The 20522-nt window shown below is 51.7% G+C and overlaps 1 protein-coding gene across 3 annotated transcripts in view; it reads right to left on the reverse strand.

Moving 5' to 3' along the window:
- DENND1B (DENN domain containing 1B) overlaps nucleotides 1-20522 on the reverse strand; it is a 139035-nt gene that overhangs the window by 5556 nt on the left and 112957 nt on the right. For all 3 annotated transcript variants that reach the window (XM_037070463.1, XM_037070462.1, XM_037070461.1), the window contains 6 exons: nucleotides 17061-17101; nucleotides 16294-16362; nucleotides 13266-13322; nucleotides 12048-12155; nucleotides 2444-2523; nucleotides 1291-1507 (listed from right to left, as the gene is read on the reverse strand). In XM_037070463.1, the coding sequence (XP_036926358.1) occupies nucleotides 1291-1507; nucleotides 2444-2523; nucleotides 12048-12155; nucleotides 13266-13322; nucleotides 16294-16362; nucleotides 17061-17101 (572 nt within the window). The remainder of the gene's footprint in view (nucleotides 1-1290; nucleotides 1508-2443; nucleotides 2524-12047; nucleotides 12156-13265; nucleotides 13323-16293; nucleotides 16363-17060; nucleotides 17102-20522) is intronic.

A 20522-nucleotide genomic window follows, 5' to 3' on the forward strand; every position in this document is an offset into this window, starting at 1 on the left:
TGTGGGTGGCGGGGTGCTTGGGAATCCCGTGGGGGGCTCGGGGGTGGGGTCCTCAAAATACGAGCCATGGAACTGCCTGTTGAGGCAGAGCCTACAGTTCTGAGTGTGGGTCCGAAGGACACGGAGCTACCGGCCTGAAGGCACCGGGGGCGCCCCCTCGCTCGCTGCGGCCACAGAGGCGCCCCCTGTCCCCGACACACAAGCAAAGAAAGTGGGGCGTAGAAACATGACCGACTGTCACTGAGCCTTAAAAGAGGAAAACTCTGCTGTTGGTGACAACGCGGAAAACCCTGGAACAAGCGCGAGAAGCCAGACGTGGATGGCCAGGGCTGCATGGTCTGACGTGCACATGGAATAAAGAAAAGAGCCAGGAGCAGAGGGGAGGTGTGGAGGCCGCCAGGGGTGGCAGGGGTGGGGGACAGCGTGCAGGACAAATGGGGAGATGCCGACCCACGGGCACAGAGTTTCAGTCACGCCCGGGAACCACTTCCGCAGACCTGACCGTGGTGACTACGGGCGGTTAAGGACACTTAACTTGAAAGTCACTTAAAGGGCAAATCTAAACTGCTCTGACCTCCAAAGAAACAAAAAAAAGGTAAAGGAAATGGTAACCCCGTTAGGTGACGGACATGCTAATTAGCGTGACTGTGGCCACCACAAGGTAAAATGCATTCAGCAAATATATACAATTTTCATTTGTGAATTATTCTTCAGTAAAGCTAGAAATGAAGTAAAATGAAAAGGATTTACCAAAAAACCCCAACACAAAACAAACTCCTCCACAAAAGCACACACCGGCACCTGGGTACCAATCCACACCGAGCTCTGGAATGCCCGGCGGTCACACTCTCTCTTCACTGTTTTTGAAGCACTCGGTTCAATATTGCCGCCAACTTTTGAGGCAATACAATACAAAATTACTTGTGTTAGTACCTTAGAGATTTTTTAAGATCAAGGAAATATCAGGGGGCAAGTGGGGACATTTCACGTCTAAAAAAGTCCACAGAGAAGATACACCTGTAAAATCAGACTGTCAGAAAAGGTTACTGCTTGACAAAAAAAATTCCAATTAATGACCATCACCAGCAGAACTGAGTAAATAGAAGGGGGAAACCCTGGAATTTTGTTATCAGAAATACTTCTTAATGATTAAACTTTATCATAGTGTTGAAGTCCTGACACCTTCGTGTTAGAGGTTCAACACTCCCACAAACTAAGAAAACAACGCCAGCGCCCGTGGGCGACCACAGCGCGTCCCCTCCACTGCCCGGGCGGGCGGGGCGCACGCACCGTGGCCTTGTAGTCGATGTTGTCCATGGACCGGAAGAAGTCCAAGCTCTTGGCGGCCGCCAGCTTCCCCTGGTCGGAGCTGTGCGTGCTCAGCGTGTCCAGGATCTCTCCCAGCAGGTCCATCTCGCCCGAGCAGGACGTCTGCGCGCGCATCTCTGCGGAGTCGTCGCTCTCGTAGAAGTCCACGGGCGCTTCCTCACCGTCCTCCGACGACAGCCTAAGGGACACGAGAGGACACGCGTGTGCTGGTGGTTTGCGCTACTGCACCTGCCGCGCACACGCAGCGTGTCCCCGCTCCCGTTAAAGCGCTGTTTCCGTGGAACCACACGAAGGCGGGTGCCTGGGTCGCAGCCCGGTCCCTCAAGGTGACGTCCCTCCCGCTCATTGCCAGAAACCGTGCCTGTTTTCCACACAAACAGATGCTGAGGCCACGACGCCTGAATCCGCAGGGAGGCAGAATCAGGGCCTTCGGGCAGCCTGAGCCTCTGGGGTTCGGGGCATTCGCCTTGGATACAGGAGACAGAACCCTCGGAACCCTCGCTACCGTCAGGGTCACTTCCAAGATTTTTATATGGTTGTCCTTGCCTTTCTTCATTCACTTAGCTTAGAGAACCGTGCACATCCCCTTACATACGCAGAGACGTATTTAATAGGAAAAACAACGTCTGTGTGTCATCACCGTGTGCCTTCGAATTGTTAAGGGGTTAATCACACACTGTTGTTAATTTCCCTGTTTAATAATAAAATTCCTTTTTAACACTTTGTATTCAACCTTCCTCTTCTGACAGCACGGAGACTCTCCCCACCCTGCCCCCGTTTGTCTCAATGGCCTGTACGATCACTGCCCCTGAGACTGGACCTGCCCCTTCTGGGGGAGGGCAGGGGTCTAACTTGGGGGGGCGGGTCTGTTCCCCTTTCACCGTGTCGTAGACGCGCTGAGGTTCCAATTGCTGCCCAAGGACGAGAGGGGTCAGGTCCAGCGCACTGCCCTGTCTCAAGACCCCCCCTGCCCAGGAGCAGGGCCCCCTGTGGTGACAGTCGGTATAAGGGGTGGGAGCTGCTCTGGCAGGACACACTCTGAACCATCCCTTGCCACCCCCCGCGTCTGCACGAAGCCACCCCACGCAGGAGCACCTCAGGACCCAGTACTGACTTGCTGGCCCGGTCCGTGTCCTCGTCCTCGTCATCACACACCGAGCCGTCGAGGCTCTTACGAAGCCTCCTCACACGTGCCTGGGGGAGGAAGGACAATGGATTGGCGTTCGAAGTAACGTGAGTCTCCTTCACGGCGTTTACGGGGACCCTTTGATTTGCCCAGGAAGACTTTTAAGAGCAGCCCGTATTCAGGAGGTTTGAGTGTTGCCCAGTAACTTGACAAGCTGGGCAGGAAGAAGGGAGAGAATCCGGGTGGCTGGTCTCAACATTTACTTGACCGCAAAGTAATGAACCAAAAACACCCCAGAGGACGGAACCTGCACGTACACAAGCGCCCAGGCCCTGGTTTAGGACTGCGTGACCTTGGATCGATGTGACTGACATTTGAGAGAGAGAGGGAAATGGCAGCTTATGTAATGGAAGCCTCCCGGCTTGTGTGAACCCGATCGCCCTGCGTTCCTGTTTCGGGGGCACCGGGACCCAGCCGCACGGCTTTCTGGGCAAATAAACGGTGTCTCCCACCGTGCCCAGAACCTGTGACTCCGGGCAAACAGAACTGGTCATGCTTCTGGAAACAGAAGTCTCTCTAGGCGATGGCTAGCAAACGCGCTCAGACCACAGACGACGTGTGTGTCCCTTGGAGTGGGGACACAGAGTCCATCCCAGCACCTGTCCATCGGGGGTCGCGGGTCACAGACCCGGCGTGACTGGGAGCCTGTGGCCAAACGAGGCAGAAGCCGAACTAAAAACGACCGTGGAAAAGAATCATCTCGGCGCATGCAACCCAGATAAAAATACAGACACCTTTGTAGACGATTTGGGGAAGGAGTGCAGATCCCTCACTTTCCCAAATACGAAAGTCACAAACAGAGCGGGCCCAGCCATGGTGCCTCGCGTGTGTTCAGGAGAAACACGCTCCGCCTCAGGTCTGGACGGAAATCTCACCGCAACAAGCGCGTGGGAGAGAGCTTCTGAGCGTCCGTAAACGCGTCCGTCCGTCACCTGTCTGTCACGAGTGAATGACCACTGCTCCCTGGAACAGGCACCAGGGTGGGCGCGACAGGGCCTATGTTTGGGGACAGAGGATTTTCTTAAAAGAGTGACTATGAAACACAGATGAAGAGATACGCTACGAGCAGACAACATGCTGGAAAAAACCAGAGACAAAGAAAAAAATAAGTTGTTTTTCCAGGAAAGCAAAACCAAACCTGCAAATATCTCCTCAGAGTTCTGTTAAATGGGGCGACACCATCCACACGCCTGACACGGAGCTGACGCCCCAGGGACGCCTGCCTCTCGCCGACTCGGCACTTGCCTTCCGCGGGTACGGGCGCTTTTTCTCATTTCTCTACCCTGAAACGTACGTGGCCTTTCCCGCAAGTGTTTACGAAAAGGGGGAAGGCTGCTGTCTTTGCTTCCTGATAGTGTGTTTATTCAACAACAGCCAGCTTTTGGCCCCAGGATGCAAGGTTGCAAGTAACATCGTTTCTCGAGACCGCCAGTGGTTAGGGGGCCTTACTAGACGGCGATGCCATCTCCGGGGCGTCCACAGGGCGCACCGACGGTCTGGGTACCTGTCAGCACGTACATTTCCGTATCCCTGACCGCCAGGTGCCTGCATTTTAGATCTTACAGATTCTCTCATTGGCTGATGGGCCAAGTGAAACAGGGAAGTTACCAGTCTTCCCCTAATATAAAATTATTCTTTAGTGTGGGCAGAAGGCCCGAGCCACAGAACCACCAAACCCAGTGTCTGGTTTGGCCACGATGAGTCGGGCGTTTCCTTCCTCTTCATGGGATGATGGACAGTGGCCAATGAGAACGGCCCCCAAGGAGCCCGTTCCTCCCGCAGTTCCTGCTTCGGTCACTAGATGGCAGACGGACCCTAGTAAGGACAAGGGCTGGGTAGCTTTCGACTTGTAAGGGCCTGGGGGGTGTGTGGGGGGGAACACAGGATACAGGCAGAGAAATGGGCGAGTATAGTTTTCAGACTTCACAAAGTGAAGATGCTTGTGTGATTTTTGAAAGCGGGCACCCTCTGCACCACTGCCCCCTTCAGAGGTGGAGTAACTGAGGCCCCATGTGACTCCGCAGACGCGAAGCCCAGCACAAACCCCCACGCGTGCGCCTTTCTGAGGCTTCGACAAAAATATTTTGCATGAAATGATACGAGGATAGATTTGCAAACTCTACCATGCAGAACTATAACCGCGACACCTTGAAAATGCGTGTGGTTCGAGATCTGGAAAGAGCTTTAAAAGCGTGATGTCATTTTCGTAGGTGGGACCGGAGCACAGAGTTGGGGACATACCCACAAGTCACTGGCTGCCCCACGTGCATGGGTCAGACTTTTTTGTAGGCTTTATGTCATGAAATAGCTACTTGACAACAAATTTTGGCGAACGTTTCTGTGTCTTACAAAGTAGGGAACTGAAAGCCTAATGAAGAAAGCGTCTTGGGCCAGATGAGATGGTTCTCCCAGGGCACGGACTCTAACCCAGGTGTCGGGAACTCTTGTCGTTATAATCGCATCAGATATGCAAGTCCCCCAAAGTCTGAGAACTGACCTGAGAAAGACTTTCTCGAAGTGGCGCGTTTTAGCCTCGTCTTTAAAGCAGGTGGTCATCACAGAATGATCGAGTGACAGACAGTGAGGGCGAACGGCAGGGTGAAGGGACGAGAGGTGAGTACACTTCTCCAAAGACACCGAAAACTGGGGTCCGGTCAGAGTCAGGATTCCGCAGCTGGGTGTCAGATGAGTTTGAAGTGGTCCAGGACCATCCAGGGACCCTTGGCCCATCCTCCCAGGCTGCGGGGTCTCGCCCTCCCCCCGAGCATTCCTGACTTTACTACTGGCCACCGGGGGCTCCCCCGATGCTCCGAGAAGGGCGATGTTTCCTTTTCAGTACATTCCTGTCTTAGCAAGTCCTTGAGACCAAGAATCCTATCTTTTAATCCACTTTGCTTCTAACTCCACATCCATTTAGAATGCAAAAAAGCTGTGGAAGAATGTCAACTCCCTTCCCAGCAATGATAAAAGACTCGGTAATCTCAGAAACACAGCCACGTTCCTCTCCAGCCGGGAGGGAGCTGCATTCCGCAGGGACCAGCCCCTCCACAGAGTCGGCCTGAGGAACAGGATCAGATTCCAGCACGTGTGCCAAGGGTGCATAACTAACGAGTAAAATATCGATTGTGGAAAATAATTATAGCCGGGTTTTACTTTGACGATGACCCCATCCATACACACAGGGTCCTGCAGAAGTAACAACGCTGAGTGTGGCTGGCAGGGCACGTGAATGCCTCGCACGAGAAGGACAGCCGTTTAAACAGGTCACCTACATTGTCACCTGGTGTGTGTGAGGGTGAGGTTGTTCTGAGCCAGACTTAACAGGCTGATGAGTGTGTAACCAAAGATTTTTATGCAATAAAACAGGGTGCTATTTGTGCTGGCCCCTGTATAACAACCATAAGTGTGAGTGTGTGTGGGGAGTGTCTTCAACAGTGTCTGTATTGAATGCAACAAGAATCTTAACAGAAACTGCAACCGCACGTTGGTTTCCAAAGCGTCACCTGACTGAATGTCAAAGACATTCATGAAGGCAGAGGGGAAACAGGCCTGTGGGGAAGGAGCAGTGTCACACGTAAAAAAATAAACAATGTGAAGGGGTGTTGGGGTACAGCACACCCCTTCGGACATTCTGCTCTGTGCCAGGCAGCGCGGCAACGTGTAGGAGACGCCGGGCCGCTTCCAGCTGTAACAAGACTCCAGACTCGCTGGCAGCCGTGTATCTATCGACCCTCCTGGCAATTTCTCTGTCTTTGGGGACCGCGCAGCGGCAGCGGCGACGTCACAAAGAAGACACGGCTTCTCCTTTCATCCACACCAACACTGCTCTCTGACCAACCTTAAAAGCAGCTCCGTGCACAAAACATGAAGACAGACCGTCATTTCGGCACCCCAGGATGTCTGGGAGAAGAATATGAATTTGTCTGTAAACACTGGGTACTTCTGGGGTACAGACCTGTTTGCCAGGTCACCCAAAGCCCCTAGAATAATTCAAGAGGTAACCGGGGAAAGTCTCCCGAGGTGAAACAAAACAAAACAAAATAGCAAGGAAAAGCCGCAGCGACAGGACTACTGATGTAAAAGTCTGGAACGGCAACATCCATTATATTTACTACGTGGAAAAACCGAACGCCTCTGGTTTTGTTTTAAGACTTTGCAATAAAGGACACAGCCATTTGTGGTCATAAATCCAAAGAGTAAAACCGTAACACTGAAAAGGCACATTTCAACCTAAAAATATCTCACAACATACACTGAACATGTTCCCATAAGTAAGACTGCCTTACATCTTTTTAATATGCTGCATATTATTCAGCTGAGCTAAACACTTTAAAATGGAAGCCCCGGCCACTGACTGAAAGGAGCTGGTTTTGAATTCTTTCTTTGAAAGAATAATGTCCTTGGACAATTTCGTGACCACATACATGCCTCAATGTGCACTCCACTGTATTCCTGAAAAAGGCAAGTCTGAAAGGTAAATGTTACTGTTATTAATTTCGTCTTGTGTAATGATCTTCTTTCAAGGGCAGAAGTAAGATGCAGTGTCCACTAGAGGGCGCCCTTGTACTCCATAACAGAATCTGGGGGGCTGTTGGTGAGGGGCACAGACTGAACTATAATCGCATTTGACGTGTTGAAAATTATTATTATTTCAACAAAAGAAAAGGAAAAAAGTAACTTCCTTTAAAATTACCTATATGGTACCCATATTTTTGAAACAGGGTTTAAAAGATGAATTTTAAAAATCAGTGGCATTAGTGTACCTTAGACTAAATATATATACCACGGGAAAGAGTGAAATTTGGACAGACTGAGAAAATGCGTTTGCATTTAGGCAGCGTTCTCTGTGGGCATCTTTACATGGAAACATATTCACTGAAGACATTAAAAATATTTATCATGTCTAACTTTGCAATAGATTTCCTTACCACCTTAATTCAACATTTTGGCTTGATCATCATAAAAGTGTTCTCAATTTTGAGTCAAATTAAATGGCTAGAAAATTTTAAAATGGGCTTGTTTGCTTATCACGCTCTGGTGAAACTGGTTTTTATTATTCTGCACAATCTACTCGAAGTCGTCTTCTCCAGTTTCCTGGGGCGCCTCCTTCACACACAGCCCCTCCCTCGGCTCACCTGGCGCTTTCTGGGTGACGCGCAGTCACCTTGTCCGGGTCTGAAGGAGCCACTGGCCACCTCCCTCTGCCAGCCAGTCACTACGCCACCTCTTTCTTCTTGACCAATACAGCAAAGCTGGGCAACGGGCTGTGTTTGCCCAAAACGCCCACGTGGGCCACTTTCCGAAGGCTGTTGGTGGCCTGAGCAAGAAACACCGTCTTTAATGACATTCGTTTCATTCCCGGAGTCCACTGATGTGCCCTGAAGGAGAGTGTGTCGTCGTGACCAAGCGCGGGCCACGCCCCCCGCGTGCTATGCTGTGGACAGATCATTTAGAGGGTCCGAGTTTTTGTCTTTTCGTCACTCGTTTCACAGGAAGTTCATTTCATCTGGAGCGTTTTAAAATACCAAACATCATGGGATTGCTTATGTTTTTAAAAGCATGCTTTGGGATTTCTGGTCAGCCTCCAGGAGACCAGAACGCGGCTTTGAGAGGCCTGACTCCAAGTCTCCACACGGCAGAAAGGAGAGGCAGCTTCTAAGCACATTCTTTCGAGATGAAATTACGTTACTCATCAATTATAAAATGAGCTTGCTGCTGCTGTGTTCTAGTCCACCAATCCATTAGCGTGATTTATAAACCAATAAATACACGGGACTCAAAAAGATAGCAAAGGTCCCTTTGAAGTGCACACATCCCCTTATAGAATGGGTAAAAAATGAAACACCACGGAGGTGATATTTCATAGGGCAGACCCATCTTCCCTGTTTATGCACTCAAAGATAACTATTCTTATCTCAAGCTATTAGTCTCTATGTGAATATACTTAAAAATGGAATAAATGGCCACGCGTTTAACGGCACTTGGTGTCGTTAGCAGAAAACATGGCTATTAAACATATTTCTATTTGTAAACACTGTGGTTGGGGGGAAGTCCTGACTACCTTCCAAGTGTGGAAACGTAATCTTCCACGCTATTTTCCAGGCAGCTTTGGCACAATCTGACCTGGATACGTGGGAAATCAATCCGAGTGGAGTGCGGCCCGGCCCAGACGTGAAGGAGTTAAGAGGGCTGTATGCCAGGGTTTTCCTCGGGCTCCAGAACAAAGCGCTCTGGCCCTTCGCGGCCGCCGCTAGGTCGGGTGCGGTGCGGGGCTTGCTTGGGGCCGTCCATCTGTTAATGTTGACGTGGGGTCCAGCGAGGCTCCGGCGGCCCCCCAGTCTGGCTGCTGTGTGCGTGCGATGTGTGTGTGTGTGTGTGAGAAGCAGACAATGTCATCAGACTGAGGACGGCGACGTGATTAGAAATGGAGCAGCATCTTCAGACTCACAGAAACCTGACCTGTTATTTCAGGGAACTTCTCCACCTTAGGAAAGGCCGCTAAATTCCTCCCAACGTAGAATCGTTCAAAACACCACTTCCGAGGACAGACAGACTTGGTCTAAGAGCTGCTCACTGAGCCTGCAGCGTTTTGCTCGGACACGAGACGGGAGAGAGAAGGGGAATGTGTGGGCGAGACGGACGGAAGCTGCTCTGCAGCCCGGATTCTCCCTGGGCCCCGGCCCTGTTCCCAGTAAAATCCGGGACGCGCTCCCTGGGGCCCTGTTAGGCTGCCTGGTGGCTGCCCTGCCTCTTCCACAAAGAGGAAAAGGGCCTGGATGGACAAATGGGAAGCCTAATTGGGCGGTCTTCCAGGCGGCGCCCCTGACATTTACTTAAGCCTCATCCATAAAATGGGAAAGAGCCACACTCATTAACCGGCCGACACACACGTCACGACTGTTTGCTGGTGAGCAGAGACTCCCAGTCGGTTCCAGAGACCAGCTCAGCCGTGGCGCAGAGCCTGCAAGCAACGTGGGGTTGCGACACCCAGTCTTTTCGGCAGGACTCAGGATGGGAAGCCTGCTTTTCTCCCTCTCAGACGCGTTCTTGGCATGTAAAGCACCGCGGTCTCACTTACTTCTTTTGCAAAACAGATGAAAATTAAAGATTGCCTTTGCACAAAGCTGGCTGGACAGTGAACCTGTACAGCTCTTGAGGTCACTGAGGTCCAGCTCCCACATGGACAGACACACAGGGTGAGTCGAGTCCACGCTCTGCGTTCTGGGAGTTTTTCTGACAATAAAATGGTGTGCTCGGGGTCTTACAAACCCAGGCATTTCTTGGTACGAGAGCTGTATGTTCCTTGTCAAACCATAAGCTGGGATCATAAAGTCATTCCCGCTTCGGTGGGAACAGACAACGCTGGGGTCCCTGTGGTTTTGGTGACCGGAGGACCGCCGTGAGCCAGGAGGTCACTGCTGAGAGAGAAGCCGGGCGACGCGCTGCCCTGCAAGCCCGAGGCGCGAGGCGTGCGCCTGTGTGTGCAGGGAGGGCTGGCAGCGTGAGTGGCCGGGGCGTGGCAGGCAAGCACGCGTGTGCTCCTGTGTTACCGGTCTACCTGCCGCCTCCCGGGGAATGATGGACACTGTTATCCCAGCTCACGCGGGCAGGAGGGAAGGCTCGGGGTGCTGGGCTTTGCTCAGTGCCCGATGCCAAGACCTTTTTCACAGTCCAGTTGGTCGCCTCTAACTGCCCCTCCCAGCCTCACCCAAGGCCAAGGCCAAGGCCAGGGCCAGAGAGTCTGCCCTCCACCCGAACCCCACTGCCTATTTATGACCTGCAGGGCGGCCGGCACAGGTCTGAGGCCCCCGCTTCCCTGTCGCCAGGTCGGCCCAGTGGGGAGGATGGTGCCCACACTGGTGGACGGCTGGGGATTCCAAATTAACCATGAAACGCGCCCCCCCCCCGCCCCCCCACAGCTTCACCGTCCCTCCAGGAGCAGGCCCTCCTCCTGCGTCCCAAGGCTGCGCCCGACAGAGTCCGGGCCTCATTTCCACCCGACAGAGTCTGGGCGTGCAAAGTGGGGGCAACAACATCAAAAATTATCTGGATTCCCAAAGCCGGCGGGTCCCTACGGACTCTCGCCTTCTGGTCATGGACGTGGACGCAAGGCCGGTCTTTTCGGAGAATCCAGTCCCTGGGCTAAACCCAGCAGACGGTGGGGCAGAGTGCGGGCCTCTCCACCCCGATCCCCAGCAGCCAGTGCTAATGTGAGGGCCTGAAGCCGCTGGCGCTCAGTGGGCTTCCCAGGAGAGCGTGGTCCAAGGCGGCGCGGCTGGCAGCCCTTTCAACGTTTGAAAAGCAGTTCGAGTGCCATGTGAACGCACAGACCGCAGCCAGGAAACGAGGGCATTGCAGACGGTGGAGGAAAGACCACGTGAAGAGAGGCAACCTCGCACCCCCCACCCCAAGAGTGACCCCACCTCCAGAAGGTACCCCGCCCCCGAGGGCCTGCAGTGCTGGGCACCTGCTGAACCACTTTTTAAAAAGAAATCTTGTGATTCCCAGTCAGGGCACATGCCTGGGTTGCAGGCCAGTTCCCTGCAGGCCAACTCCCAGCAGCGGACACACAAAAGGCAACCATACATTGATGTTTCTCTCCCTCTCTCCTTCCCCTCTAAAGATAAATAAATAAAATATTAAAAAAAAAAGAAATCTTGTGCTTTAGGGTTCATAGGAATGGGCTCTCCTCTCCTTTGTGGCCGCGAATCAGGGGAATGGGTCTTAGCTTCTTTCCAGCCTTACTTCCTCTCTGCCTTGATCTAAATTGAACGAACTTTGACCTCTTCTTCTATGATTCTCTATAAGGTGCTCATTTTGGAAAAAAAGGTAGGCCGTGAATGAATAAATAAACCTGAACGTCGCCGCTGCACTTACTGACATCCAGCCTGCTTTAACCACCTCTATCCACCCCTAGAAATGCTCACATAGTTCATTAAACATCGTAACGTGTTCGGACCTAACCTTACCACACGTGGGGCGACGTGGGGGAAGGGCGCGTTTTCTTCACGTGCAGGCCCGTTCCCCACGGCAAACGCCACCACGGACGCGGCCTCACGATGCCACGTCGAACACGAGGAACTGCGACCGTGAGCACTTTCCTGGTCTCGGACAATGTTTCAGGAAGCATCAGCGTGTGAGCGGAGGTTTTAAATATTCGTAGCAAATAAAATCTCTATCTTTGGAACAGGTATTTCTAACGTCGTACTCTAGTTTCTACAGATTATTTTAACGGCCAAAGTCCTCTGTTTATAAGTCTCACTTGAGCTGTGTCGGCCACCCCCCGGCGAACCGTCTCCGGCTCACGGGAGTGTGGGCGCTGTGAGGACGTCAGGAAGCCCGGGGACCTGCTGCCGGGATGTCTGGTCCCCCTGCCCCTGTGGCCTGCCCGGGGGCGACCCACTCATCTCCTTCGCCCTGACTGCAGGCCTGCGTGTAATGCGGCAGGACAGTGCCGGGGCCAGGCCTGTGCCCAGAGTCCCCTGGGATTACGGGCGTGCAGGGCCGGGGCTTCGAGGGCGGAGCGCGTTACCTGGGTGAGCCTGCGCTTCTCCGGGTTTGCGGTCCTCTCGCTGTGCAGGGTGTAGACCGGCGTGTACTGCACGCAGCCGGAGCAGGTCCCGAAACCGTCCTCGCTCTCCTGCAGGCGAGGGAACATGCGAGCACTCGCTCAGGGTCCTGCTCGGGCGATCACCAAGGTTCTTTAACGGATCAGCACCGGGGCTGATCCGGATGCAAATGACCACCCAGCAAGTCGCCTGGAAGCCTGAAGATCCTTTTCAGCAGGACAGACCTTCCGCATTTTTTTAGGTTATGAATTAATCATTTCCAAAATAATCTCTACTTCAAATAATTTAAGTAAAATTCCTATGAAGAACATTCACTCTCTATCACTACTATGAAAGTGCTGAGTAATACTGTTCTCTCCAAAGGTAAAATTTCAAAACATAACTGACAAAATTTGCCAAGACGGAATGTAATCAAACACATAAATATTCATATACATGCAATATTCATAGATTCAAATATACGCCCTCAAGCACAAATGTTTATAAATGAAAACCTGCTTAGTTTAACCCTGGCCAGGGTGACTCAGTTGGTAGGCATGTCATACCGTGACTGGAAGGTCGAGGGTTCGATTCCCGGCCAGGGCGGGGTGTCTGGGTTGCAGGTTTGGTCCTCAGTGAGGGTGTATGAGAGGCAGCTGATCAATGTCTTAGTCTCATATTGATTCCTCTCCCCCTCTCTCCCTCCCTTCCTCCCTCTCTAAAATCAATAAGCATGTCCTCAGATGAGGATAAAAAAGTCATTAAATAAATAAAAACATGCTTAAAGTAGTTGCTATTGGAAAGGTCCTATAAAACCAAACAATGGTATGCACAGCGTAATTCTGCACCAAAAATCATCTTTAAAAAATAAGTATCCGCCTGAAGCAGGACTTTCAACAGCGACGCCACAGCGGTCAGCCTGGCGGGCACCGGCTCCTGTTAAAGCACCTTGGAGGGTCCTGGTCGCTCGGTGACGAACTAAGGGAACGAGAAAGTATTCGGTGGGTGTGCACAGAACGGCAGGGAGTGGCCAGAGGGCTGGTCATGGGAAACACGCTCCTGAACGCGGGCCGACACCCACTCCCAAAAGCACTAAAGCACCCCTCTCCTGGGATCTGTGAGGGGCACGCTCCCCCCACCCCACCCCACCCCCTGACATAAACATGACGAAGGCCAGTGGGGCAGTGCGGGGCACGCCTTACCTTGTGTTTCAGCTTGCTCTTCACCTCCCTGAGACCCTGCTTCGCCTGGCTTTTCGCCTGGGGAACAAGAGAACGCAGTGTCAGGCTCACTGTGCTTCCCTCGCCATGACACAGCACGGACACGCGGCCTCGCTGGAGGGAAATGTCAGCCCTTCCCGCTATCCGGGAAAAGAGCGGACTCCACTGCAGAGCTGCACTTTCAGGGGCTCCGCCCCCCCGACCGCTGTACCTAAATTAGCGGGCGGCCCCCCTGACCACTGTACCTAAATTAGCGGGCGAAAACCCAGTCTCTACTTGCGTGCACACCCCACACAAAGGCTAACGTTCAGCCTGTTTTGCTGCCTACACTGTACAAAACGGGAGCCGACCGGACCGCTAACACGGTCTTCCTCTGAAACAGCGTCTAAACGGGAGAGGCGGAGAAGAACCATCACCGCGGCAGCCGCCTGGGCACGTGCCTGGGCTGTAACCACAGTTTCTGTCCGCAGAGCTATCTTAGTGCTTAACTTCTGTCTTGTACAGGTTTTCTGGCAAAAATTAAACATCTTTAACGATTTAGCAACTACCCTTGGGTTCCACAGGGGGTCTGGCTGAGGCACGGAGCCCCGCAGGTCCTGCCGGGGTCCCCAGGGGGTACAGCTGAGGACAGTGGGGTCCTCATAAGGGCCTTGGACTTGGTTCCGCTGGAAAGTCCCACACAGCGGCCAGAGTGACAGGGAACAGAAGTTGGTGCTTGTTTTTCTGCTTCTGCGGTTCCCGACCGGGTGCTGGGGACCCAGCCCGCGTTACCACGATGAACTATCACAGCGACTCCGTTGTGAGGGTGGTACAGTGACTATTGCGCCTACAAATAGGGAAAGGGACTCGAACCCTCGTCAGTGAAATTCTCAGTCCCACTTCTCCAAGGAGAAGGGTGCCCTACGGTCTTCAAAAGCCTGGTCTCGGAATCACAGCCTCACGAAGGAAGAGGCCTCCCTGCGAGACTCGGTCTACACGCCTGGAAACTCCGGTCGGGCAGACACAAGACTTCCCGACCCCAAGCCCCCGCTTCTTCCTCCAAAGCGCCCTGCCTTCCCGGGTCCCCGCTTGGAAGAGGGAACACCCGTCTCCCCGAGTTCAGTGAGGGGGAGGCCCTGACTTCCTCCCTGTTGTTAAAAAAGGGGACACCAGGCCCCAAATGGAGTCACTTGTCACCGCCCAAGACGTCCTCCCTCACCTAATTGTACGTCCAGCCTCTCCCAGGACTATGGTCTTAAATCAGGGGACCTGGAACCTCCTGGTCAGTGGTAATGAGGGGACCAGCTGACAGCCCTGTTCGTGTCCCCCCCACCCCCCGAAGAAAGAAGAGGTAATCTGCTGTTTCCACCTCCCTGTCCCCTTCGGCCTACGAAACCCCTCCGTTTCGCACAGCTCCCCAGAGGTCCTTTCTGTTGGGTGGATGGGACGCTGCTCGATGCACAGGCTGTTTTGAGAAAATCCAACTCGACCTTCAACTTTCCCCAATTGCATTTCCCCTCAACACCGTCAGTGCCTACACAACCCAGCCGAGCATCTGGCCTGCGGTCACTGCTAGAGAAGTGTCCCCAGCTGAATGAAACAATGACTTCTTTGTTGTAAATGAGGCAAAATGAAAACATATCACACACGAAAAGAGAAAACCTCAAGGCCAGATAACCCTAAATGACAATTCCACGATTTTCAGAGCCAAGAAAGCATTTTTACACTCATTATTTTGTTGGTCAAGCCACCAAATCTACTTCAAGGGTCCTGTGTTAATTACTATACACTTGTTAGGTAAAAATGAATGATCACAAAAAAAAAATATGTGTGTACATATATATATATGTACACACATATATATATTCTTTTCCCCATCTCTTTGAATCTTTACCCATTTGAACTACAGTCTAGTTCACTTAAATGTCCTCTGTTCTTCCTCAATCCACCTGATTCGCACGAATTTTTCCCCGACGCTCCGCAGTGTGCAAGGCTGAACTGCGTATCAGCGACAGTTCGGTTGCCTTGGGTACTGGCTCTTTTGAATGTCCCCGCCTCCCTTCCTGCCCCGGCCTCTTCCAGACTCTCTGGGACACGGGGCTCAGGTCTCTCCACCCTTTTCAATGTACCCAGCAGACGCCCACCGTCACGTGAGTATTCTCTACAAAAAGCCCCCGCCACATGGCTTTGGCTAATCGTGTAAAACGCACAGACTCCACAAAGCAGGTGACTTGGGAGACCTGCCGGCCAAATCGAGCATGTGTTTGCTTTGCTGTGGCCGTTGGAGCTGCGTGGGCACGTGCCTTGGCCACACTTTGCCGCGTGGTCCCTGTCGGCATAGGGAAACCCGCATAGGGGACCAAGGGAACAGTTCTTGGTGGAGGTTGGGGACGCAGTCGGTCACTGTCTCTACCGTTCAGCCCCACTCAGGAGGACGGCAATTTAATGCCAAACAAGGTTTCATCCCTGTGCTTGCAGGAAAGGTGTGGGTCAAACTCAGGAGGAAACACATATTTAGTAAAATAACACAATAGAACCTCCCTTGGCATAAAGAAAAATTTGGGGTGTCTGGTGATGGAGCGCAATGATGGGCGCCAGTCCCAGAACCTCGAATAAAACCACAAACAACGTGATTCGACGTTAGTTTGACTTTGTATATGGCAGCCACGTGCTCCTTCATCGTGAAAGTTGAAAACTTCATAAACCAAACCCTAACCCTCGGGCCTGTGAACCAGAGGATCACGGTTCGATTCCCAGTCAGGGCACATGCCTGGGTTGCAGACTGGTTCCCTGAAGGCCAACTCCCAGCAGGGGATGCACAAGAGGCAAGCATACATTGATGTTTCTCTCCCTCTCCTTCCCCTCTAAAGATAAATAAATAAATAAAATCTAAAAAAAAAAAAACCTAACCCTAACCCCACTAACTGTCTTGAAAAGAAAAATAGAAAACATTCTAGACTTCCTGTCCATTAGCCTGGAAAATGTAGTAATGTTTTCTCACAGACTTTTTAAACATCAAATGAAAACTCACGAATTTGTACGCCGTCCGGACGGCGGGAGTTGCTCTCGTCACCGCCGAGTTGAACAGGGCGCCGCCTTTCTGCAAACGAAGAACAGACCCCGGTTCCCAAAAGTGCTGGCCAGCCCGCCCTGAAGACAGGGCGTTGCTCACAGTGGAGGCGGAGACCTCTAGTCCCACTCCAGACAAAGGCCGACAGAAATCATTTCATGTGTCATGGTCTCAAGCTTTTGTGCGCTGCGGCAGTTCCATGCAAAATGTAAACATTCTACTCTATTTTTTATTTAGTCGGCCTGATACGTCATTTAAAAATCACTTCACCTCAGTCTGGGCAGACCTGGGCAGCATGATCAGTACTAAGAGTATATTTAAAGCCTCATAAAAAATGCAACTGTGCATCGACTGTTTTAACGTTAGGCACTGACGTCCTCGTTTGCGGGAGAGAGTTCTGTATTTAAAAATCACGTTAATAAAAACATCACCACACGTGATGAAACTCCCACGGATGGTTCTGTTCCACCCGACTCCTTGTTTTGGAACAGAACTCAAGGGGGCATTAAAATCGTGCTTTTCAAAACAAGCCACCTCTTTTGAGACCAAAGCTTGCCATTTTCAAATTATAGCGACGAATGCCAACAAACCAGAAGCATGAAACAAAAACTTGTGAACGTGAGAAAATACCCAGACATTTAAAATATTTCTAATACACGGCCTGCTTTTGCTGAAGCAAAAAAGCATGAGGGGTGAGAAAAGAAGACACCGGAAAAGGCCACTGTTACCTTGACAGTATGGACCCATTGCTGGTAGGACCGCGGGCTCCCTGGAAAATGTGAGAACAAATGTCAGGAACCTGTGATGGGGAAGGGGAAATCCACGCACCAAAATGTATCAAGAACCAGTATTTCCAGGACGTTAGTGAGCAAATCGCGCTTTTCTGTGACGCTGGGACAGAGGCAGGGGTCTGCTGAAAGAACAGTGAGTCGCCCCAAGTCTCAGGGGCACGGAGATGGCCGTCTCTAAGCACAGACTCTTTCTTACTCACGTGCGAAGCTAACATACCAGAGCGTTTTACTGTCTTTCATTTTTAACATTATCTTCGGAGGGGAAAACATGACCTCTCTTTTGGAAGCCAAAATCCCTGTGTCTTTTGAACTGATTTTTCAGTGTTTTTTATGTCCACGTTGTTTTGTAGGTGTTTCACCTCTTTTACTCAATTAGGCTCATTTCGAAACAATGTTCCAAGTGGCCAGGGAAAGAACAAACTAAAAGGGTATTGAGGAAGGCAAAGAAACCTTGAGGACGAAAAGATTTCTGTGTTCTATAGTACGTGAATTGACAGCAAACTTGATTTCAGTGCAATTAGACCACACTCACGGTTTGAAAATATTCTCCAATTGGAAATCCAACTCTGAACGGTATCACCCCAAAAGGCAGACCATATGCAGCGTCTGGTCTGAGAGCGTCATGGGCACTAGAAACCTCAGAATGAACCATTCTGGTTCTAATCAAACCAGTGACCATCTCCTGCTCCAAATATGATAACTCAGTCAACAAGATGACATCAGAAAGCAAAAAAAAAAAAAAGACAAAGCCACACAAAACATCTAAAGCGATGTTCTCTACCCACTGACTTCCGTTAGGGTTCACCTGCCAGCCTGGTTGTTCACACGCTTAAAGAGCAAACTCCCGAGGGCTACCAGAACCTACCCAGGACACAGAGTCCCTAAGACAGAGCACCTTCTCTCTATTTTAAAACCTACGTTATTTAAGTTGTGCTTTTCGACTAAAATCGGTAAAATCAGGGTCAGTGCCACCCCAGGAGAGGGCGGTGGCTTTCGAGTCGGTGGATCTGGGAATCTGGGTTCACTCTGTCCTGGGGAACTGTGACTGGGGACAGGCCTCCCCCCACCCCCGGCAGCTACAGCGTTCAGTGTGGCGCCTGCCACATCTCGGACCCACCACAGACGCTACTGATCACTACAAATAATTTGTCGGGTGGGGAAACCGAGGTTCGGGGGCATCCCTTACTTGCCCAAGGTCCCAAAGACACGAATCTAGGTATTTTAGCTCGTGGCTCAGTCCTTCCACCCTGAAATGCCACCTCTGCAGACTGCTGAGCGAATCGGGACGGCGCTGACGTTACCCAGGGCGTCCCTCTGTGTCCCTGCACGCAGCTGCGTGAGAGAGAGAGCCAGCTGCCCACATGGGGGCCGGAGAGGAGCCGCTGAGGGAGAGACGCCCTTGAGAACCCAGGGCGGCCTAGCTCAGGCGCACACAGGAAGCCCCTGAGAAAACGGCCTAAGACATAGGGAAACATGTGGTACAATTTAGGTTGGTTCCTGTTAAAAAAAAGTTTAAAGGGTACTTGTCTCCTTAAATTTAGTGCGTTTAAGATTGAAGGCTCCTGTTGGCACACAATTTACGAGACAAGCACATTGCTCTTTGAAAATGTTTTGTAAGCCTGTTTTTCTCTTTAAAATGAGTTTGAATGCCAAAAAAAAAAAAGGAAAAGAAAAGGAACAAATCCCCGAGTCCTTCTGTTCATGTGACAGGATTATGGAATAAAAACATTGAGAAAATTCTTAATATTGTTCTCTTGTTAACCCAACAAGTCAGGTTCTCATTCTTAAGGACATGATGTTTTTTCTCCTCTGCCCAAAGACTTTCTCTTCAAATGTATTTGTTTCAACTCCAGTAATGTGCCATTACTTATCCCCCCAAACGAAAACGGGTCTAAGGTGTTCACCGAGGCCAAAAAGCTGACAGTGAGGTTGATGGTGACTCACCCCCCTCAAGTTCCTTCACTGCCTCGGCCAGGAAAAAAGAACTAGAATTAGACCAGGGACAGCTGCCATCAGAAAACTGTGAAGAAACAGACGGTGTTCTTCGTGGAGAGCAAGCAGCACAGCTCCACGGATCGTCGGTCGGACGATGTTTCTCCCTTTTAAAGTTTAGATCGTTGGAAGTGAGTTTCCAAACTAGTTGTGTTTTAAATTCTTTTTTAAATACAGGAAAAAAGGTTCTCACCTACTCACTGCTTTGGCACAGACCAGCATGGGGGGCAAACCCTGTCCTACGCGACCTTGTCTGTGACCTTCCGACTCTCTGGCTGCCCTTCCCTTTGTGCATTTCTCGCTAAGGTGGGACTGTCCCCCAGGGGCCCGTGGACGGAATCAGGGGCAATGTGGATTTAACAGCCCTGACTACGGGGACTCGAGGGGCAGCCAACACGGATTTGGGACATCCACGACGTGCAGCCACGGCGCTGCCAACCGCAGTTCCAGCTGCGGGGTGACTTCGGACGGCCACCTGTGACCGTCCTGCATGGTGCGATTCCTTCAGACCCACGAGAATCAGGAATCGCCCACGGTCACATCCTCTGACCATAACTACACACGTAGCAACAAGTCCATGAGTTTACGAGCTGCCGCCGCAGTGATGGAGAGAGGGGACCTCAGAGACACTTTTCTGCAAGTCCCTGATTATCCCTGCTTAAAGGGACATCCTCTTTCCTTCCGCATTAGTGGGTGGTGATGTCTCCGGTGGTGACCTTTCTGAGGATTTATGCATTACAAACGAAAGCCCCCAACAGTTATCCCGGGGACACGGGGATGGCCCTTTCACCCAGCCGGTGCGGCCAAGGCTTCTGCTCACGGCATGTCCCCTAATGAAGATCTCTCGCCACCAGCAAGCCATCACTAAAGCTGCGGCCGCGGGCGCTTGGAGGCTAAGCGGACGCCTCAGGCTGCACTCTGGCACCACCGCCCCGACCCTGAGTGAGGGACCGAGTGCCAAGGACGGTAATGCAGGACCTCGAGGGCGCTGTGAGGGTTAAACGGGCTACAGCTTGCGGAGCTCTCGTGCGCGTTTCTGCCCCGGACCAACATCCGGTAAGTACGAACCGTCATTACCATTGTCACTGTGACCGCGAGAGAAGGGACTAAGTGGTGACACGTGACCACGGGAAGGGCAGTTCACTACGGTGACACAGACGCGCATCTTCTGTGTAGCAACATCACGCGGATGACGGACGGCAGGGGCTGACCTGCAGAAACTGCTTTTGGAACCGTGGCTCCGCCTCCACTTGCATGGGCCCATCGACCTTTATCAGATCACCTATCTTTCTGACTTCAAATCCCCATAAATTCTGCCTCATTTCCTTCTAAGTGTCATCTATTTACATCTCTGAGACAATGCCCTGTACCGTGGTAATCGGAAAGTAACACGCGCCGGCCAGGCAT

This window comes from Sturnira hondurensis, unplaced genomic scaffold, assembly GCF_014824575.4.
Source record: "Sturnira hondurensis isolate 20B ecotype Veracruz unplaced genomic scaffold, ASM1482457v3 Scaffold0018805, whole genome shotgun sequence".
In the NCBI taxonomy this organism is placed as follows: domain Eukaryota; kingdom Metazoa; phylum Chordata; class Mammalia; order Chiroptera; family Phyllostomidae; genus Sturnira; species Sturnira hondurensis.